The sequence below is a fragment of the Xenopus laevis genome, chromosome 5L (assembly GCF_017654675.1).
Source record: "Xenopus laevis strain J_2021 chromosome 5L, Xenopus_laevis_v10.1, whole genome shotgun sequence".
Taxonomy (NCBI): Eukaryota; Metazoa; Chordata; class Amphibia; order Anura; family Pipidae; genus Xenopus; species Xenopus laevis.
The window spans coordinates 58,195,835-58,215,931 of NC_054379.1; the positions used below are offsets into that span (position 1 = coordinate 58,195,835).

The 20,097-nt window shown below is 39.9% G+C and overlaps 1 protein-coding gene and 1 long non-coding RNA gene across 3 annotated transcripts; one reads left to right on the forward strand and one right to left on the reverse strand.

Moving 5' to 3' along the window:
• Window positions 1–627: 627 nt before the first annotated feature.
• irf2bp2.L (interferon regulatory factor 2 binding protein 2 L homeolog) lies at window positions 628–10,664 on the reverse strand. 2 transcript variants are annotated; one of them, NM_001087099.1, is given in 3 exon segments: window positions 1,795–2,234; window positions 2,313–3,142; window positions 9,167–10,345. In NM_001087099.1, coding segments are annotated over 2 exon segments (1,614 nt in total). In that variant the 5' UTR covers window positions 10,059–10,345; the 3' UTR covers window positions 1,795–2,234; window positions 2,313–2,420.
• Window positions 10,665–10,864: 200 nt separating this feature from the next.
• Window positions 10,865–19,089, forward strand: LOC108716727. The gene is made up of 3 exons (XR_005961242.1): window positions 10,865–13,897; window positions 15,157–15,225; window positions 18,115–19,089. It is a non-coding gene; the product is annotated as an uncharacterized LOC108716727 (long non-coding RNA).
• The last annotated feature ends 1,008 nt before the right edge of the window (window positions 19,090–20,097 follow it).

Here is a 20,097-nt window from a genome sequence, read left to right on the forward strand (position 1 = left end):
CTGCAGCTCTGATATGACAGTTTTAGGAGGTAAAATGCTTTCAAACATGTTTTGAGGAAGGATGAGTACTATATCTAAATATGAAGGTTATATAAAAGGTCTCCTTTAATCTAAACCAATCTGTGATACAACATTTTTCCCAAAAACAACATGGCTCAGTCAATAAGGCTGGCATATTGCACCTGCTTCATGACGACTTCATAATTGGTCAGAAAAAGTCCCTTTTAAGGCCCTGTTTTATAACCTTGGGTCCTCAGATGTTGCCAAACTATCTGCATGTTTTAAACCTTGATTAGTTAGAAGAATCCTTGTAGCCCAGCATCATGGAACAGGGCTTTTCAAACAGTATTAGTTACATAGTAAAACACGTCCATCAAGTTTAACCTTTTACGTCTATATATAACCTGCCTATTAGTTGATCCAGAGGAAGGCAAAAAACCCCATTTGAAGCCTCTCCAATTTGCCTCAGATGTGGAAAAAATTCCTTCCGGACTCCAGAATGGCAATCGGACCAGTGGAGCTTTAAGAGCACAAAACACAATAACTATTTGTCAATAACTAGGCTATTGTTACAATTATTCCCCATTGATAGCTCAGTTTTGAAAGTGAACAAAACATTACTGGAAGTTTAACATTTATTGGTTTATTATGCAAAAAAATAGAAACTGCCATTGTTACATTACATATCAAAAGCAATGAGATTTTATTAAATCCAAGATATTTGCTCTTTACTATGCCAGTTATTCAAAGATGGTACATAATACAGTTATATACTGCTTTCTTGAGCTGCATTACTTGCTTTCTAACAACAGCTAGTAACTATAAAATAAAGTTTTACAAATAAATGCACCTGCCTAAATATTTCTGGTAAATATTTCAGGATTTAATGTATTACATGAGACCATGTATACAATGGTAGAAATCAGGACTCATAATGAAATTACAAACACCCCCACAGCCCAAGTTTTAAGCATCTATCTAGATACAGAACTGCCAACAGGTATCTTAATTTTTAATGTTTTTTTTTTTATTATATAAGTGAAGCACTTATCTCTTAATGAAAAAACAAAATGGTTAAGATTTGAGAAAGAAAACCTAAAACGGCTTCTTACCCAACAAGGTGGTCCAAAACATTATTAAACATATTACAAACCCTAAAGATGGTTTCTTGAAAAATGTTGTACTGTAATTTTACCAGAATTTTAAAAGTGGCAGAAACCAATATACCAAATGATATGAAAGTTACGGACAAAGGCAACTGGTCGTGCAAAACATAAAACAACTGATACTGGCAATCAAATGCATTAATTATAATGGGGGTACCTAGGAATATTTTTGATTTGCTATACTGTTTTAACATGTAATACAGGGCATGTGCTTATAAGGGACTAAGGAAATACTGTGTTACTGTGCCTTCCACAATTGCAAGAAATGGGGCATAAGGACAGTAACAATGCCAACAGCAATTAATAAACCCTTCTGATAAAAAAAGGTTAACGTTCACACTGTAAAAAAAAAAAAAAAAAACCTTAACTTCTGAACACTGAAAAGGAGACTTGACTGGTGTGTTCTACCGAGGCTACCATGTTCACAATAATCATTTAATGGTGATTGTCACTGAACAGACTGCATTAAGAAAATACCCTTTCTAAAATTATGCATTTAAGATTTAACCATATCCATCAGCACCTGTGACTTTAGAGCAGTCTTACAGACAAGAATATTGTGGCGAGAAGAAAAAAGAAAAAAAGCAAATAATCATCATACTCAGAATAGTGCTTTGGTGAACAAGAATTTTTTTTTTTTTTTTTTTTTTTAATAATCATTACCCAGTGGTTCAAATTACAGCAATAAATTCTACAATTAAAAAAGCATAATCTCAAAGTAAAGGACTTCAAAATGAGCAACCAGAGACAATTTACAATGTCATAAAATGTATTTGGCATTTTTAACAAGTGCATACAAATACAGCTAAAAGCATTTCTGTTTTTCCAAGTGCTCTAAAAAGCATCTCAAGTCACAGCCTACACTGAACAGTAACTGTCACTGGATAAGAACAAATACTTGCAAATAACATTAACAAAGAGGAAATACCTTTTGAATCAGTACATACCTTTGTCTTCAAAAATAGAAACACAATGTATTCAAAAATTAAAAATTATACAGCCATGTTTATGCAGTCTACATTTCCCTTGTCTTGGAGATTATATATATATATATATATATATATATATATTATATATATATATATATATATATATATATATATATATATATATATATTATATATATATATATATATATATATATATATATATATATATATATATATATATATATATATATATATATATCACACACACACACAACTCAAGAAGTTTTAGTTAGAGATAATGGTGGCTACCAAGCTAAAAAGAAAGTCAAGAGTCCCGTTCTTTTTTCACTTTTACATCCCCAGCAAGAATGGTGGCAATTTCTCCCTGCATAAAGGCCCATGGTACATTTGATCCCACCAAGGGGCATTTTTCCCCACTTGGACAATATACTTCTCCAGATGATCCTTGTTGTTTAATACTTTGCCTTGAGCATGGGAAACAAAACTTATGAGAAGGTACGGAAGGGCACTGTACAAAATGTGTGTCTTCAAGACGCTCATGGCAAAGAGTGCAGCACAATGGTATACTGTTTGGTATAGAAGAGTCGGGAATGCTTTGAGGAAGCCCTTGTTCCATTCCTGCATGGGATGATGTTCCTCCACTAGGAAGCTGGCTTGGCACATCCCTGGGAGCCATTCTTCTTTGGTTCATAGAAGATGGGGATGGTGGACTGCTACTGTTTCTTCTTGTTGTAGAATGCACCTGGTTTGCATCTTTTGATGCATGATTGCCACCAGCATTATCAGCGACTAATATCAGAGCAGCCATGGGAGACTGCCCATTTTGTGCAGCTTCTGGTGGTGTTGTACGGTTGGAATGAGGAGAAACAGTAGAAGGTGGGGATATAAAAGATGGGCTAGCCATTGTAGAAATTTTTAGGCTCTCTGTTGCTGGCAACCATGGTTGTCCTTCTCCATTTATTTTAACAGAGCCACCTTCCCCTTCTGGTTCTGGTGAGGTTTTCCTTTTTCTACCACCACGGGCACCTGGAATATAGTGAGAGGGGAACAAGATTAATATAGATATAAGAATGTGTTTATATTTAAATCTATGATTCAACATGCACACTTTACCAGTGCAATATGCCTGGAAGCCCTTATTTGACAGATTACCCACATAGGACAGTGACTATTTTAAACATTTGTACTTTGAGCTATTAAAGGGGTTGTTCACCTTCCAAACACTATTTCAATTCAGTTGTTTTTAGATTGTTCCCCAGAAATAAAGTCTTTTTTCAATTACTTTCCATTATTTATTTTTTACTGTTTTTCTAAAATCTAAATTTAAAGTTGAATGTTCCTGTCTCTGATGTTTCAATCTGGCAGCTCAGTAATTCAGGTGCAGACTCTTAAATGTTACAATTTTGCAACATTGCAAACAGCAGCATCTCTGGAGTATTAGCAACTATTAGATCAATTCTAACAACTGCCTGTAATGAAACCTAGAGATTCTGCTCAGCAGGGACAAAGATAAGAAATGTATCAACTAAATGTATCCATTTAGAACAATTTACGGGTTGGCGACCCCCCTCCCAGAGCTGCTACATAAGGTGACATATGACACTTTATACTTCATTATTAGAAAAACGGTCACACATAGAAAACAGGAAGTCATTGGAAAAAGTCGTCATTTCTGGTGATCTATCTGAAAACAACTAGTTGTTTGAAGGTGAACCACCCCTTTAAAGACCAGAAAAAAACCAAAACAAAATATAACCAAAAATACCCAGGTAATGGTGGATGATGGGGGGGAGGTTTAAAAAAACTCTACGGGTAGGGTTGCCACCTTTCAAAAAGATTTCCACCGGCCGTGGTGAGGGAGGGAAGAAAGGGGCGTGTCCTGCCGTCAAAGGGGCGGGCCACGACACGCGATTGGACAGACGCTGGAAAAGAAGGTGAGTTTTCAGGGCTTTTGATAGGGGTATTACAGATTTACTGGCAGCTACATTGCCGTTAAATTTGTAATAACGGCCCCGGGCCTTGGCAGTTGTTTTACCGGCTAGGCCGGTAAAATACCAGCCGGGTGGCAACCCTATCTACGGGTAAGGTCACACCTGGAGATTCAGGGAGATTAAGTGAAAAAACGCCTGTGGCATGGCACTCGCGGCGCTTCATCTTTCTAAGTCATCTGAAGTTTCCTCGTGAGGAAACTTCAGAAAACGAAGCACCGCGACTGCCATTCCGCTGGCGGAAGACAGGAGAAAGCCGTTCAGGGAGATTAGTCACCCCCAAAGAAGAGGCGATCAGTCGCCAGGCAACTAAATGTCCCCGAATCTCCAGGTGTGACCTTACCCTAAGATGTAATTCACCTTCAAAACACTTCTGGCAAATTCTGCAAGAGTAGCTCTTTAGCAACACTGCAAGCTTTATAGGGCTCCATGGCAATATTTTTCTGTTGCCCTCTACTACTTTCAGCTTGAACTCGCTTCAAAATCAAAATAGTGAAAATGGACTTCTGTACTTTATAGTTCTGAAAAAAAAAATGCTTGCTTCCAACACGTGCCACTGGATTATTCCAAAATGAAAAGATGCCATTTAAAGGAGGCTTCTGTAGCAGCCAAAGGCAATCACAGCCCTTTAGCAGTAAAGATCTGTGTCTCCAAAGATGTGCCAGTAGCTGCTCATCTTTTCTGCTGATTCAATGCACATGCTCTGTGCTGCTGTCACTCACTGATCTTAGGGATCCACTCACAATATGCAGTACACATAGAATAGAAATGTCACAATATAAGGCTAATTAGGAATTAATACAGATAATAACTACATGGCAGCACAGAAACCAGAGCAACTAGCATCAGAATTTAAGAAACAGCCCTGTAGCATCAGCTTACATTACAGACCAACCTCATTTTCTGCTTGATAATTTGTGACAACCCCTAACCTTAGCTTCTCAACAGCTGCTCAAAGCCCACTGAGCATGTAAGTGTCACAGACACTTTCCAAGATGGTGAACCCTTGTGACAAGTTTGAAGTCCTGGACCATTGCTGCTATAGAGAAGTTGGAAGTTTAGGCTGGTGCAATAAGTTCATTATATAAAATGTGGCATTTTTAGTCATAGCCATCGTTAGGGTTTAGTTCTCCTTTAAGTACTACAGTCCAAACAGGTGGCTTGCATGAAGCTCCATAAAAAAACACAAAATCAAGGACACAAAACACGCAGGGTTACATCAGCCAGTGAATACACATAGGAATGTCTCTTACTCCCACACTTTTCCCTATTACACTCAGAAATGCATTTTCTACTTTGCCATCACATTATCTGTAAGGGACCACACATAAAAAATGGAAATATTATCATTGTACATGGGATGTATTATCAGGTGAACAAACCTGGTGTAGGAGCCTGTCATTAGTATTAATGGAAACTGCCTGTCACCTGTAACGCTGGTAACAGGTGGCTCCCATTAAAGGTAGAGTAACACCAAAAAATTGAAGTGTTTTGAAATAATAAAAATATGTTGTAGCTGAACTGCTATCTGCTGTATGTAACTTGAGCCCTTTTACTTTAAATAGCTGCCCCAAAGGCTACAGAGCAGTCTATTTATACAAACTATAGTAGTGTTTCTGAAGCAAAAACAGCAGTTTAACTAGTGCAGGGCAACACTGAATTATATTTTTATTACTTTAAAAAAAAAAAACTTAAATTTTTTGATGTTACTGGTTCTTTAAAACGAATGACAGGCTCATCGGCAGGATTAGGAAGCTTTTCCACAAGCTGAAAAACGCTGACGGAGAATATGTCCTGCATGCCATGAGCCTAAAAGGTCAAAAGAAAACAATGTATCAAACTGTATGAGCAGTAGGGTGTGTAGATGCCAAAAAACAACTGCCTGAACTCAAATGCAGATAAACAATACAAAGATCAGGATTCAGCTCTAGCGAAAACACATTGATAAGCAGCAGGTATGACTGGTATGTCCATGCAAAGATTGCCTTTGCCTAGTCCAGTTAAGTCATTTAACAAAGACCTTTTCATAAAAGAAATCTTAGCACAAGATGCAAATATAAATGTAATCTGAGAATACCTGTAAAAAGGCAAATTATTTAATTTAATGTATTTCTTAGCCAGCCAAAAGAACAAATACTGTATGACATGTGCCTTGCCATCTACAGCTGCTGTTTCTAATTAAGGAGCAAAACCCTCAAAAGCATTTACTGGAAATTCCCATTTTGCAGCTGTTAACAGAAACCATCCACCTCATGCTTTCTATTACGGTTTTTTTACTCTAAAAATTGGTCCACATTCTTAAAATTTATTAAAACCAATTAATCCTCATATCTGACCAATAAATCACAAGCTATTCTTCTAAGTTCCTTGATTTCAGCAAGTCAGCAGCTGTATTAACAAGCAGGCTGGAAAACAAAATTTGCATAATTTACATATGCAAATTAGGATTTTTATTCGGTTTGGCCAGGCTGAAGGATTCGGCTGAATTGAATCCTGGATTCGGTGCATCCCTAGTGTGTGTGTGAAAAAGTGGAATCCTGGATTCGGTGGTGTGTGTGTGTGCGTGTATATATAAAGACCCTGAGTAATGCTAAGAAATGATTCATGACACACTACTGCGGCCTGCAAAGGTACCGACACATGGTAAAATGCAGAGGCTGCAAATCAAGTCACAACAAGCTATGAGATCTCCCCTCCCCAAATAAGGCTAGGGACATGTGATCTGTACTTACATCATTACTTCACAAACAAAAATTGCAACTGAAATCAGACCAGACAGGTGGATGACATCAACAATAGAATGACTGATCTCCACAACCTACCCCCCCCCCACAATGGTTGCCATGTTTACAATGGTCTTCATAAATTGTACTGATCTGTTCAGAAATGCCCCCATTTTAAAATGGGCAGGCAAAACCAATAATAAAAAAAAAAAAAAAAAATAGAGATAAGGTAGAGAATCACAATCAGTTTGATGGCTGAATTAACATTTTCACTACAAAAGACAGAGGAGACGTTAAAGGGGTGGTTCATCTTCAAACAACTAGTTTTCAGATAGATCACCAGAAATAATGACTTTTTCCAGTGATTTTTCTATTTTCTATGTGTGACTGTTTTTCTAATATTGAAGTGTAAAATATTCACCTTCTGAAGCAGCCCTGGGAAGGGGGTCGACGACCCTGTAAACTGTTCTAAATGGATACATTTAGCGGATACATTTCTTATCTTTGTCCCTGTTGAGCAAAATCTCTGGGTTTCATTACAGGCAGCTGTTAGAATTGATACAATAGTTGCTAATACTCCAGAGATACTGCGGAAAAATGTATCAACTAAAAGTTGCAAAGTTGTAACAGTTTATAGTCTGCACTTGAATTACTGAGCTGCCAGACTGAAACACCAGAAACAGGAACATTCAACTTTAAATTTAGATTTTGGGAAAAAAACAGTAAAAAAAATATAAAGTAATTGAAAAAAGTATTTATTTCTGGGGAACAATCTAAAAACAACTGGCAGATTCTAAACTACCTGCAAAGTGTTCACACTATATACCACATCAACTTAATTTTCTTCCTAAAGTTACACTACACATATTATTCCCAATCGCATAAAGAATATATGTAAGCACTGCAATGGATTAGACTTTTGAGAGTACTATGTTTAAGTCTGTATGTGTGATGGGACAATCTTGAAATGTCTTAACACAAGGAGCAGGCAAACAGGTCCATACAAGAAAAACCATCCATGAAAGATTTGTCAAATATTCACTAGATGGCTCCTACTCCTTACAGTGAAGTACTAATTCTGTCTACAGCAAAGAAATGACTGAGAAATGTGGAATGATATCTTACACGCACGGAAATTTCCATTGCATCTAAAAAGATTACGCTTTGCTTCTGACACAAACTAGAAGAATAACAAATTTTTTATTCTGAAAGAAATGTTCATACCGCAAGCCATTTAGTATTCAGCAATTCAGTCCCCAACAACTTAGCAAGGCAAATGCTGAGCAACAACATATTTCATGACTGAATTCACCTTCCAGAAGTTTAAATTGATTTCCCCAAAAACAATACAGATGAATCCAAGTACATGAAAGTGAAAACTAATTACATTTACAATTAGCAGGTCATAAATAAGAATACAAGTGTGTGGAACCTGATAATGCCCAAAAGCGGTCCAAAGAATGAATATCTAAAACAAACCATGAAAGCTTAGACTTCAATCATATCCCTTGAGTGCTTAATCCGATCAAAACCGTCACAAAGTCTAACAAAAGTTTATAGACTAAGAGATCGAGAGAAAAAAGCTACAGTAGTTGCAAGGAGACTGAGAAGGGGAGAATGTCTTGAACATGAGAAACTTTACAAGTCCCCGACCCTTGTAAATCGCTAAGTCAGCAGATACACACATTGCATGTATGCTGAGGGCTGGGACACACTGGGCGATTTGGGGAGATTTAGTCGCCTGGCGACTAATCGCCGCGTCTTTCCACGACCAATCTTCCCCGAATGCCTCCCCTCGCTCTGCACCTGGCTAAAATGAAAAATCGCCTGCGCTAATCACACGCGGCGATTCGTTTTCCGAAGTCGCCCGAAGTTTCCTCGTGAGGCAACTTCGGGCGACTTCGGAAAACGAATCGCCGCGTGTGATTAGCGCAGGCGATTTTTCATTTTAGCCAGGCGCAGAGCGAGGGGAGGCATTCGGGGAGAAAAGTCGCGGCGATTAGTCGCCAGGCGACTAAATCTCCCCAAATCGCCCAGTGTGTCCCAGCCCTGAGAGTCTGACTTTAGGGCAGGGCACAGTGTGCTGGGTGCACCCTTTCGGTGCCGACATGTCCCGCACATGGCAGCACTGCTCATACACCAAGACGTGTGCTAATACGCAGCGCAGGAATGTCTGCACTTCCCTCATCATCCCACCATTTTGCATGAACCCGCACGCAGTAAGAGTACAGGCCCGAGTTCCTGACCATATACAAAGCTCTACTAGTTACTATAGGAAATAAGACTTTCACTCGCTACAGGTTAGGTGCCAACCATGCACACATTGGAGAAAGTCATACCAGATTTGGAAACGGGGTTGTTGGCTTCAAAGCTCAGCACCCTTCCGGGCCCGGTGTCCTTCTTGAACTTGGAGTCAAAGGGCGAGTGGCTGTGCTGCATGGCCATCAGCGTGTCCCTGACCGTCTTGGGCTTGCTGATCCACTCCTCGGCCCTGCTCTTGTGGTTCTCGCCCAGCTCGGAATAGCTATCGGCCCTGTGCTTCTCCTTGCCATCGTGTTCACTGCTGGACACAGAACCCGGCCGCTTGCCAGACAGGTCCGCAGAGGTGGTGGCGGCGGCAGCTGCCACCAAAGAGGCCCCAGAGAGCCCGATTGTTGCCCGAGCGCTGCCCATGGGAGTTCCGTTCATAAGTGCGCCAAGGGACTGAGGCACAGTGCTAGTCCTGCGCGGGTTAGGGCTTTGCCGGTTTAGTTCCGGTGGCTCCTCTGGCTTCGGGAAACCGTTTGGTAAAAGGATGCCGTTTACCTGCCTGCCCAAGCCATATTCCGAACCCAGACGAGGGGGCGGCGGTCTCTCCAACGAGTACCGGTCCAGGCACTGCGGAGGAGGGGGTTGCTGCGAGGTCCGCGTTACCCCCTCGGGCCCCCCCATCGTGTGCCCGATCTGCGCCATCTCCTTTGCGCTGAGCTGCGGCTTGACTGAAGAGGAGGAGGAAGATGACGAGGAGGATGAAGGCGAAGGCCCGGGGGACCTGCCCTCCTGGAATCCGTGTGCCCGCTTCAAATGACGAGCCGTCTCGATAACAAACTCAATGCGATCGGCCCCTTCATAATTGACGCAGCCCCGGCACACGGGCTCTGTGAAGTCCCAAATCATGGCCCATGGCATGCGGGGCAGGTCGCAAAGGTAACACGACTGCCGCCGGGAGGCAGCCACCGTCGCGGACGACATAACAAAAAAATTATAATCCACCGTTTAGTATTTGTCCAGTAAATATAGATTCCAGAATTGGAAATGGGCACAATTCCCTTTCCAGTACGTGTTTTGAAAATCGTATTCTAATCCTTCCACTAGAAACAAAATGGTCGGGTTCAGCCTCGAGGGGCGGCGGCGGCGCCCTCCGCCTCGGCTGCTGCTGCTGGCGATTCCGGCTTGAAGCATACACGCTACGCCCAGCTCTGGATCCAGGGGAGGAGGAGGAATTATTATATATTTTTTTCTGGTGCTTCTCCCTTCTCTCGCTTTCCTCAGCTGCACAGCTCCAGAGAGGGAGGGAGAGAAGGGGGAGGGGAGGCGGCCCGGTGATAGGCTGTTGCTTCAGTCACCAGAGGGGCCCCCCTTGCCTGAACTGCCAAGAGCTCACAACAACTCGGGACATTAACCCCTTCCTGCACTTGGCGAGCGGTGTACAAATATAATTTGTCGTCGAAGTGAAACGGGAAAATGTCCTCACGTAGAACTGTAATTATGCAGCTGCCAAACCAACTGCTTTTATTTCCCGCCTCCCTCTCTTAGACCTCTTCTGCTAGCAGCTCTGCTAAGGGTGGTGACGTCACGGTCGAGCCAACCGTTGTGATTCCAAGTTCTCTGTTTACTTGATTCTTCGACAGTCCCCGGCCAACCACCACCCCCTCCGCGCAGGCGCAGTAAGTGTTACTGACGTACCCGCCCACGCTTCTTCACCCTTTTCTCCCCCCCACTCCCTTCTCCTTTGAACTGCTGCCAAGACAACAAACAAGAGCTGCAACAAGACGAGAAGCACTGACTCAGTTACTATGCCCTGTTGCAAGGGCTGAGAGAAATGAGGAGGGGAGGGAGAGGTAGAGAGACTTGGATGCGTGTGATGCAAACGTAGGCTTTAATAATTGTGTTCACAGAAGTTAATTCATAATACATTTTGTGGCAAAGGCAGCCCGATACCTATAACCTGAATTTTGCAGATTTAACGCAGAATTCCGCAAGGTTGAACTACACAGGTGTTTCCTTTCCGCGCGGTAAAGTATTATGGGGGGGGGGGGTTATATTATGTGCAAGTTGAGCGGTTTATCCACTGACACCTTAGAAGGGGCCACATGGTGACAAGGTAAATCCCACCATAATAGCTTTTTATTTTCAAACAGACCAAAGTGAGTGGCAAAATGGCATATTTAGTTCCAGGGAGCCAGTCGGTGAGTCCCTCGAAGTGAATGGAAAAAAAATCAGGCGAATAATGATTTAACCAGTGGGCATTGAGTCGAGGAAAAGCAAAGTCCTTACAGAAATATCCTGTTCCTCACCCTCCCTCTAATGTGCACTAGTTTCGGGCAAGGCCCGCCCTCTCCCAATGGACACTCTTTAACTATTATTTGGCCGCTTTGTAAACTCCGTATCTAGCCAGCCTGTATGTTTGTTATTGTTTCCATTGCTTCAGCAATTAAATATGGAGAGTGTCTTATTTTCCTCCCTGGTATTAAGGGTGCTGAATCACTGAGCCAAGGGCGCTTGAGTTAGCAGGAAAAGAGCGAGGTCAGAGCAGAGAGCGGCTAACAAAACACATTGCAATTGCAGCGTGTGCTGGGGGGAGGGGGCGCTAGTCCCTGTCCCTTAACCCCCTCTCTCCCGTAATGATTCATGATGAGGGAAACTTCAAAGCTTCTAATGAAACAAGACTTGAGTCACCGAAATCTTAAACGTCACAGCAAGGCTCTCAATACAGATCAGGTGTTGCAGACTGAACCCCCACATGCAGCTGAATTTGCACAGTGGCGTAAAGACGGGAAGCACTAATAATTATCTGGACAATTACCCATATGCGCAGTGACTGACAGCACTGTAGCACTCCTCTTTCCGACTCACCCTAGAACCCCAAGCCATTATACACATACACTGTATCATCCAGTTTCTATCAAAGCTTGACTCTATAGCCCCCTAACAGAGGTTAATACACTATCCCTGTATCGACGGTGGATGCTTAGTAAATCATGTGATTCCAAATGTAAACCGGCCTTTGGTGCAGTCAAGACAGTGCTTGCTTTTATTACAGTTGCACAATTCGCCCACCCCCGGATGTTTAATAATGTATCGCTGTTGTTTCAGCAAAGGGCTACCTGAAGCTTCCATTCTTTATTTCAGTCACAGTTTAACGGGTTCCAAGCACCTAGGACTTTGCCCAGATTTTATCTCTGGGTACTGGTGGTTGTGTGCAAATAACATTGCAGCTCAATGAGTCACGGGCTCTTTGTCAAGCAGACTTTTTTTCTGTTTACAGTAAGACATTCTACCCAGTATATTTATATTCGCGGCTCTGTGAATCACCGGGTACCTAACATCTAAAAGGTCTGGGAAAAATCTCAAATCCACATTCCATCGATCGCTAGAAGCTTTCCCCCCTCAAGGTCTTCCATGCTGAGCATGATAACGCAATGCTTGTTTACGTGAGCCAGAGGATGGGTGGGGGAGCGGTGTTTTAGAGAAGGTGGCAGATTGCCAATGCTGCTGGGGTTTGGGTCTGAGCATGCGCAGTTTTTATATGACTGCGTGCCTGTGGCACTGGGAGTCTGACATTCCAAGGAGAGCGAGAATGTCAGTGCTGCGTCACCACTCTCACTGCTAATAGCAGCTATCATTTCTGTAGCGCGGAGCCATCCAAATATAGCATGCGCTCTGCTGGGAGCTTTATATAACCTGGCCTGCTTTGGATCACGTGGCAAACAAACAAAAAACATTATTGTTATTGATTGCCCTCAGTTATTTACCGAAACTAGTATGAAACATTAATGCGAAAAAACCCGAATACATTTGTGTCCTAAATTCTATTCCCGCGGGGCCGTTGCTTTCTGCACTAGCGCTAACTTGTTCCAATTGTGGCTTGTAAAAGGTTAGCCGGATTCCAGGAATATACGATGTGCAGCTTTTCTCTTCTAGTACTTGGGCGTGTTACGTTTTCTTTTCGTATTTCAACACGCTGGGGAGTTAATATATTTCTTTTCAATGGAGCCGAAGTTTCAACATGTTGTGGGTGGATTGTTGTTATATAAGTAAGCAAATAGCAATATTTATATTGCGGAAGTTGGAACCTGTGCCAGGTTATGTTTCTCATGTCTGGGATCGATGAGAGAAAAAAATATCTAAACTGCGCGTTACAAAGAGCCGATTGTATTGTAGGTGCGACAGCAGGATTGTGTTTCTGCTGACGTATCAGCGACATGAAATGCTTGCCTGCAAGGGGTAAGAAAAAACAATATCTCCTGTTACACAAGGGATTTTTTTATGTTGCCGTTCTCTAGACATTTCGCTGACTAGTACTGCATCTGGATATGTCCTTGGGAATTTCCAGAAAAGTAAATATCCTGCTCCCCTTCGGCTCAGGTTTCAAGCACTGACACATTTCAACGTCCAAAGTTCTAGTGGATGTGTTAACCAATGCACGCATCGAGTTCATGCTTGCTGCTAGTTACACAATTTAAGCACATTTCTGTGAGGATTTTGAAAGCCGTGTATTATTCACAGGTCTGGTAACAAGATCGTTTTTTTAGTTCCCCCTTGCCATCACTGAAGTCTGCAATATTTATCTGCAATTATTTTCAATGAAGTGACCTGAAACATGTCCTATTATTTAGTAACATCTCATATTCTTTCCTTAGTGTTCAGTGGGGATCAATGTTCATGCTCTGAACCTGCACATAACACACTCAAAAACAAATTGTGGTACACACAAAGAATTGAGTGGGAAAATAAACTATTTTGTGTTACAGAGGAGTTTCATGACATATAAAAACACGACGCCGTGGAAGAGGTCATGGAAATCCGAGGTAACTTCTAATATCCTCGTATTTTGAAACTGGGGCTACTTTATTTATTATAATACACACGTTTCAGTGAGTTATGTGACAGAAATGACATCAGAACTCACCGTTTATAACTGATGACATCAGAACTCACCGTTTATAAGGATATAATTTACAAGATATTCATGGCTTTTGTGTATTATATATGTATACAAAGCATACAAGTTTAAAATGTGTGCACAAAATATTGTTTTGTGCACATAACAAAAAAGGAATTAGAGGGGACGTTGGCAGGGATCCAGAATCTTCTTAGGACACATACCGGTTTCCTTACCTTTGGTAGTGTCATGTTTTAATGCTGTACCAGCACTAGCTGAAGACCATAAAATCAAGCAAAAGGCTACTTTATGTCCATAATGCACCAGATCTGTTCTGTTGTTGGAATGAACAGTACCCATGCATATAAAAAGGTCATGCAATTATTCCTGAGCCTTTCCAACTCCTAAAATGCTACTGCCACTTTTTTGATCTTTTTCAGGTTGTAAGGAATGATGTTTACTAGTGCTAAATGCCACTTGTTAACCACTTATAAAGGAATGTGCTTTTACATGACCAGTAACCAGAATTGAGCAGTTATTCATTACAGGTGTGGGTACAATACATATCAGCACTTCATTATTCATTTTATTCCCATGATTTATTGATAGAGAGCTATGCATAATGCTTGGTTTTCTGAATAACAACATTTTGCTTTAATGTTGCTGGTTCTTTCTTGTAACAAGACCAGATCATGTAAATCTCACTGACCTTCATTCTGTGAATGGAGAGTTGGCGTTAGTTGAGGCAAACAGAGTGAGGCCATACTGTTCTTCGTGACTCACTCCAACAGGCAGGGTTTAATGATGGTCCTAAGGTACAGTTTGTGTTCTACATAGTAATGTCTTGGGGCACCTTGCTGCTTTCTGTCATTTTGCCATAAGAGACAAGAGTATCTTAAAATATTCTTTTGTCTCCCTGCATGTGCTGCAGACTAATCTAATTTAAATCTCTTATTCTGTTGACTGTATACCATAAAATGTATATGTATAACAGAATCTAATGCAATTATTTTGCAAAGTTTGCATTGTACTTCTGTTTTTCACATTATTATTCTACTTCCTCCCCTGGAATAATAGCTAAATGTTAGCTAATTTCAGTTACCAGAGCTTGACATCCCTGCCTAGTTTGCAATATTTAATCATGTAAAGGTAACAAACATGACCTTTGTTATTGTGTAACCACAGTCACAGCAAGAAGAGATTGGAATCCTTCCAATGAGGTCGCTGAGCTGCCTTTATGAGAAAAGCTCCTGGGTGAGGCAATGCGTCTGAAATTTGCAAAAGCAACACACAAGGCAGGAATTGTAATTGCTTTTCATCATGTGATGTCTTATAAAAGAGGAAGTTTAAAGGTTTAGTCACGTACACTCTGTACACATACGCAGACTTTTTTTTTCTTGGGCAGGCCCAGTTAATGAATGCATTCTTTTTACAACTGTATGAGATTGTTTGAAAACCATAGCCTTGGGTAATGTATCCAGGGTTGAACACTGTTTGTAGGAAACAAATAACACATTTCATTTAGTCCCAGCTGTTAAAAATAAAAACAGTTTACATGTTTAATTCATGTTAAGTTTTGCCCATTGCCCATCATACAACTGTACAGTGCAAGAAACAAACATGTTTACCTGCGTCACCTCACTGGGAGCTGGCATTTTCCTATTTACTCCTCTGTTACTAATCCAAGGCATGCTGGGAAATGTAATTTCAGCAATTATTGCAGCAAACCACCATAATGATAATATTTAGAACAAACAATTGAGTCATACACAGGTTGCATATTGACTGCTTTTAAACAGCATTGTCATATAAATCCCAACTGAGTGTGTGATTTTAATAAGTGTGCCATGCCAACTGGCATATATAGAAAACATTTATGTATTGTGATCAATAATAGCAGAAACAGAGAGTAAAATGGTAAGAGGGGGAAAATAAGTATGATGGTACTCTGTATATTAAATTAGAAGCCATACCTCCCAACATTTGAAAATCATATAGGACAAAAGTGGTGTAGCGTGTGGAATTTTTTTGACTATGCCCATTTTGTGATCATACCCCCTAAATAACATGTCTATTTTACAAAATTTTGCAGGTTATGGAAAGTTTGAACACATTTCTGGGGGTTTTAGGGCCATTTGTATGTGTTATTTCAGTTTTTCTAATAAAGATGTACGTCTTAGTTCTCCCAAGAGACTTGCTTATCTTAAGTAGTTACAATTGTATCTTTGCTTAGCTTAAATTGTTATAAATGTATCTAAGTGTAGGCACTGAGTATTCTGGGCTCTCAGCCAAAAAGCCTCTTGTTTAATTAAGTTTTAGAAACTTTGTATCAAACAAAAACTCGGGACATTTCAGTGAAAATCAGGACTGTCCCGCGAAAAACGAGACAGTTGGGAGGTATGGAATCCTGTTATACAGAAAGCTCCAAATTACAGGAAGGCTCCAAATTACAGGAAGGCTATCTCCCATGGACTGCATTTTAATGAAGTTATTAAATATATGTTGCCGTTTCTCTGTAATAATAAAACAGAATTGATCCCAGTTAATATATAATTAATCCTTATTTAAAGCAAAATAATTGTATTGGGCTTATTTAAAGTTTTAAAGACTTTGTTGTAGACTTTGTTGTAGACTCAGTAATGGACTTTTCGCCAGCTTCGCACCCATCTCACCACTTCCCCAGGCGCAGATATGCTACGAATACATTAATTCATTGAAATGTGCGAGCATTTCTTAGCGAAGATGCGGTAGCATTCATTTGTGTCTAGTGAAACTTCGTGCTTAGGTCAATTTGCATAGGGCAGGATATTTTTTATATTACACGTGTCCAGGGAACCTTGAAGGGGTGGTTCACCTTTAAGGTAACTTTTAGTATGTTATAGAATGGCCAATTTTAAGCAACTTTTTAATTGATTTTCATTATTTATAGTTTTTGAATTATTTGCCCTTTTCTTCTGACTCTTTGCAGCTTTCAAATGGGTGTCGCTGACTAAAAAGCAAATACTCTGTAAGGCTAAAAATGTATTGTTATTGCTACCTATGTATGCCAAACCTATGTAGTTTTCAGAAGTCTGTTACTCCCTTAATTTTGTGTCCCTAGGGTGCAGGATGGATTAGCAGTGACTTACTCAACTGTGCACATATTTGTGGGGAGATATGATCTTGACTGGGTATGCAACCAAGTGACAGTTCTGTGCCCAGCAAGACACTTTGATGTTTTAAATATGTACAAAACCGGACACTGTTTGCCCAAGGTGACATACTATATAACACGTGTCTGATACTTGTAGCTCTCTATGGTTGCATATCCCAGATGTCAGAATTTTACTAAGGTCACAGATTTTTCAAAGATTATGGATTATGCATTAGGCAAGACTACCATAAACTATAGGGAAGTGATGATGTTATAGGAGGTTTTAGTACTGCCTACAGCCCTACAGAAATATCACAATATATACTTTTTAAAAATATGTACACTAGATTTTGATGGACTATGTATTGCTTTATATTGTTTTACGTACATGGCATTATGAGATTACTATTTCCTGTTTACTTTGTATATCACACTTAGGCATGCTACAGATGTTAGTCATGATGCAATATTGACTTTTAGATAAAGATGACGTATAGGATTTTCAAAAATGATCATTTAGATCTGCATCTTAATGTATTTTTAATGCAACATGCTACATTGTTTTTTAAACTGGTGTCAGTTATATAAAAGAGAAATGCATGTTAAGCTCACTAAAATACACGTGCTTTTGCTTTAAAAACACATATAAAACATGTATTTTGAATTGATGCTTTACATTCAAAGGCACCTCCTTATGATTTTAATTGTAACAGTCACAAGACAGCATTCAATTATGTTTTCAGCAGTACTGTTATTGGCAACATTTAAACATATATTCTTTTCTCACATATAGTAGCTACTACCATTGGAGCTGTGCTTTAGATCACTAAGTAAACCATGGATAAACATGTCTTGAAAGAATGTATACACATATGGTATAGACTAAAAATAAATTAACCAAATAAAATGTGTTACCTCTGGATCATTATTTAAGGCCCAAGCATTCAGCATTCAACTACTTTGTACGTGTTAATCAGTGCTTACCAATTTTAATAACCTCTTTCTTTCAGATGAGAGTGTCTTTCAGAGGGCAGGACTGGCAACTTGAATTGCAAAGAGTATTCTTGAACTGCAAACGTCAGCAAGACCAGAGCCAAGTATTGTGGGAACATCCTACTAATGTTACATGTTGAACAAGGAGATTCAAACAGAATATGCTAGCTGAACTGTCTGGACAGTACAAAATAATACACCTGTTTGCAAAAGGTACAGCAAATACAGTATTTGACACCAAATCTGAATATGAGGCAGTACATAGCAGCAGACAGATGCTGAATAGTTGGAGTCATTTGTATATGTTTGTATACTCTGCACTTACATTAAAAGCTGGTCAAGGTATGGGGACTCTTTATTGCCACACTTATGGGGGTATTTACTAAGTATCAAATTTGTCTAATTTTTTTATTAGAAGAAAGTGGACCTAACTCCCATCAACATATTTAACTAATTTATCAAAAAAAAATCGAATTGAAAAAGTCACTGTAGAAAAAGTCTCAAAAAAATTGTGCGACAATTCGAATCTCGCAACTTTTCAAAGTTTTATGCTTGACTCACCAGATAACCTTGACTTTTTTGGATTATCAAACGAAAACCAGTGCAGATCACGATGTCAAGAAACATCTTCAAATTGTAAAAAGGACAATCTGCCATTGACTTCTACATGACTTTGACAGGTTTTAGCTGTATTCGGATTTCGGATTTGGATTGTTTTTAACTTCGGGGTATAATAAATCTCAAAATTCGTTTTTTTTTTCCTCTAAAAAATTGAGGTTTTCCCCTTTAAAAAACTGACCAGAGAAATATGAGGTTTTCCCCTTTAACTCCAAGAAATACATGCTGCAGCACTCGGAATCCTCTGAATTCTGCTTAATTGATAATGACATAATGAAGGAATTGCCCACACCTGCCCATGAAATAGCCTTTCAGTCAATAATCCAATACTTTTGAGCCCCTGAAATAAAGTGACTGTGTTAAAAAAAAAAGCTCTTACAGACGAGCATTTGAAGCTGCGCTCCCCTGCATTCCGTTTTTATGCGTTCAGCCGCAGGGGAGCGCAGGAGTAGACACATTCATTGGGGCTGTACTCACACAGGCACATGTAGGTGCCGAACGCAGGAAAAATGCAGCATGTTGCGTCTCAACCTGCGTTCGGCGCCTACATTATTATGCGGCTGAACGCATAAAAGCGGAACGCAAGGGACCGCAGCTTCAAACGCTCGTCTGTAAGAGCACTTAATTCCTCACATTTTTATGCAATCTTTTTGTTCAACCCACTGAATTTAAGCTGAAAGTCTGCAGTTTAACATCTGAGTTGTTTCATTGTGGTAATGTACAGAACCAAAATTAGAAAAAAGTTGTCTCTGTCCAAAGATTTATGTATATTACCATAACTCAATCATACATTTTCTGTTTTAAAAAGTGTAGTCATACCAAGATCTTTTAAGACCGAGGATTGGTACAAGGCATGTCTACAACACATAAAACATCTGTTTTAAACTGCTTTTAGTTGTTTTGTCATGTAGTAAGGAAATATTTGGGTGTTAATATAGGACAATAAAAATGCTAAAACAGTGATGCTGTTTGTATCAATGCCTTTGCAAGAAAAAGAAAGCAACACAAAACTAGCAAGCCTGCCTCTAATATCAGTACTATTCACCCTCATTCTCTGCCACAGCTCTTATGAATGTCATGGAAACAAATGGAAACAAATGGAAACCTCCATATGGTTTTATTTAGTTACTTTTCCAAGTAAAAGTGAAAGAAATGCAACTGAACATTAAAAGTGGACAATGGAGACAATTAGGAATAAATAAATAAAATACAGAGATTACAGTTTCAAAAGGAAGTTGGACAAGAATCTTGATTTTAAATTTGGGGATGTCTGGTTCTCCTCCCAAACAACCAAAAGTTTTCCCATTGTAAAGCAACTGAATTCTGTTGCAATTAAACTCTCACTTTAGAGTTTATTTTTACATGTGTGAGCTACACGTGTG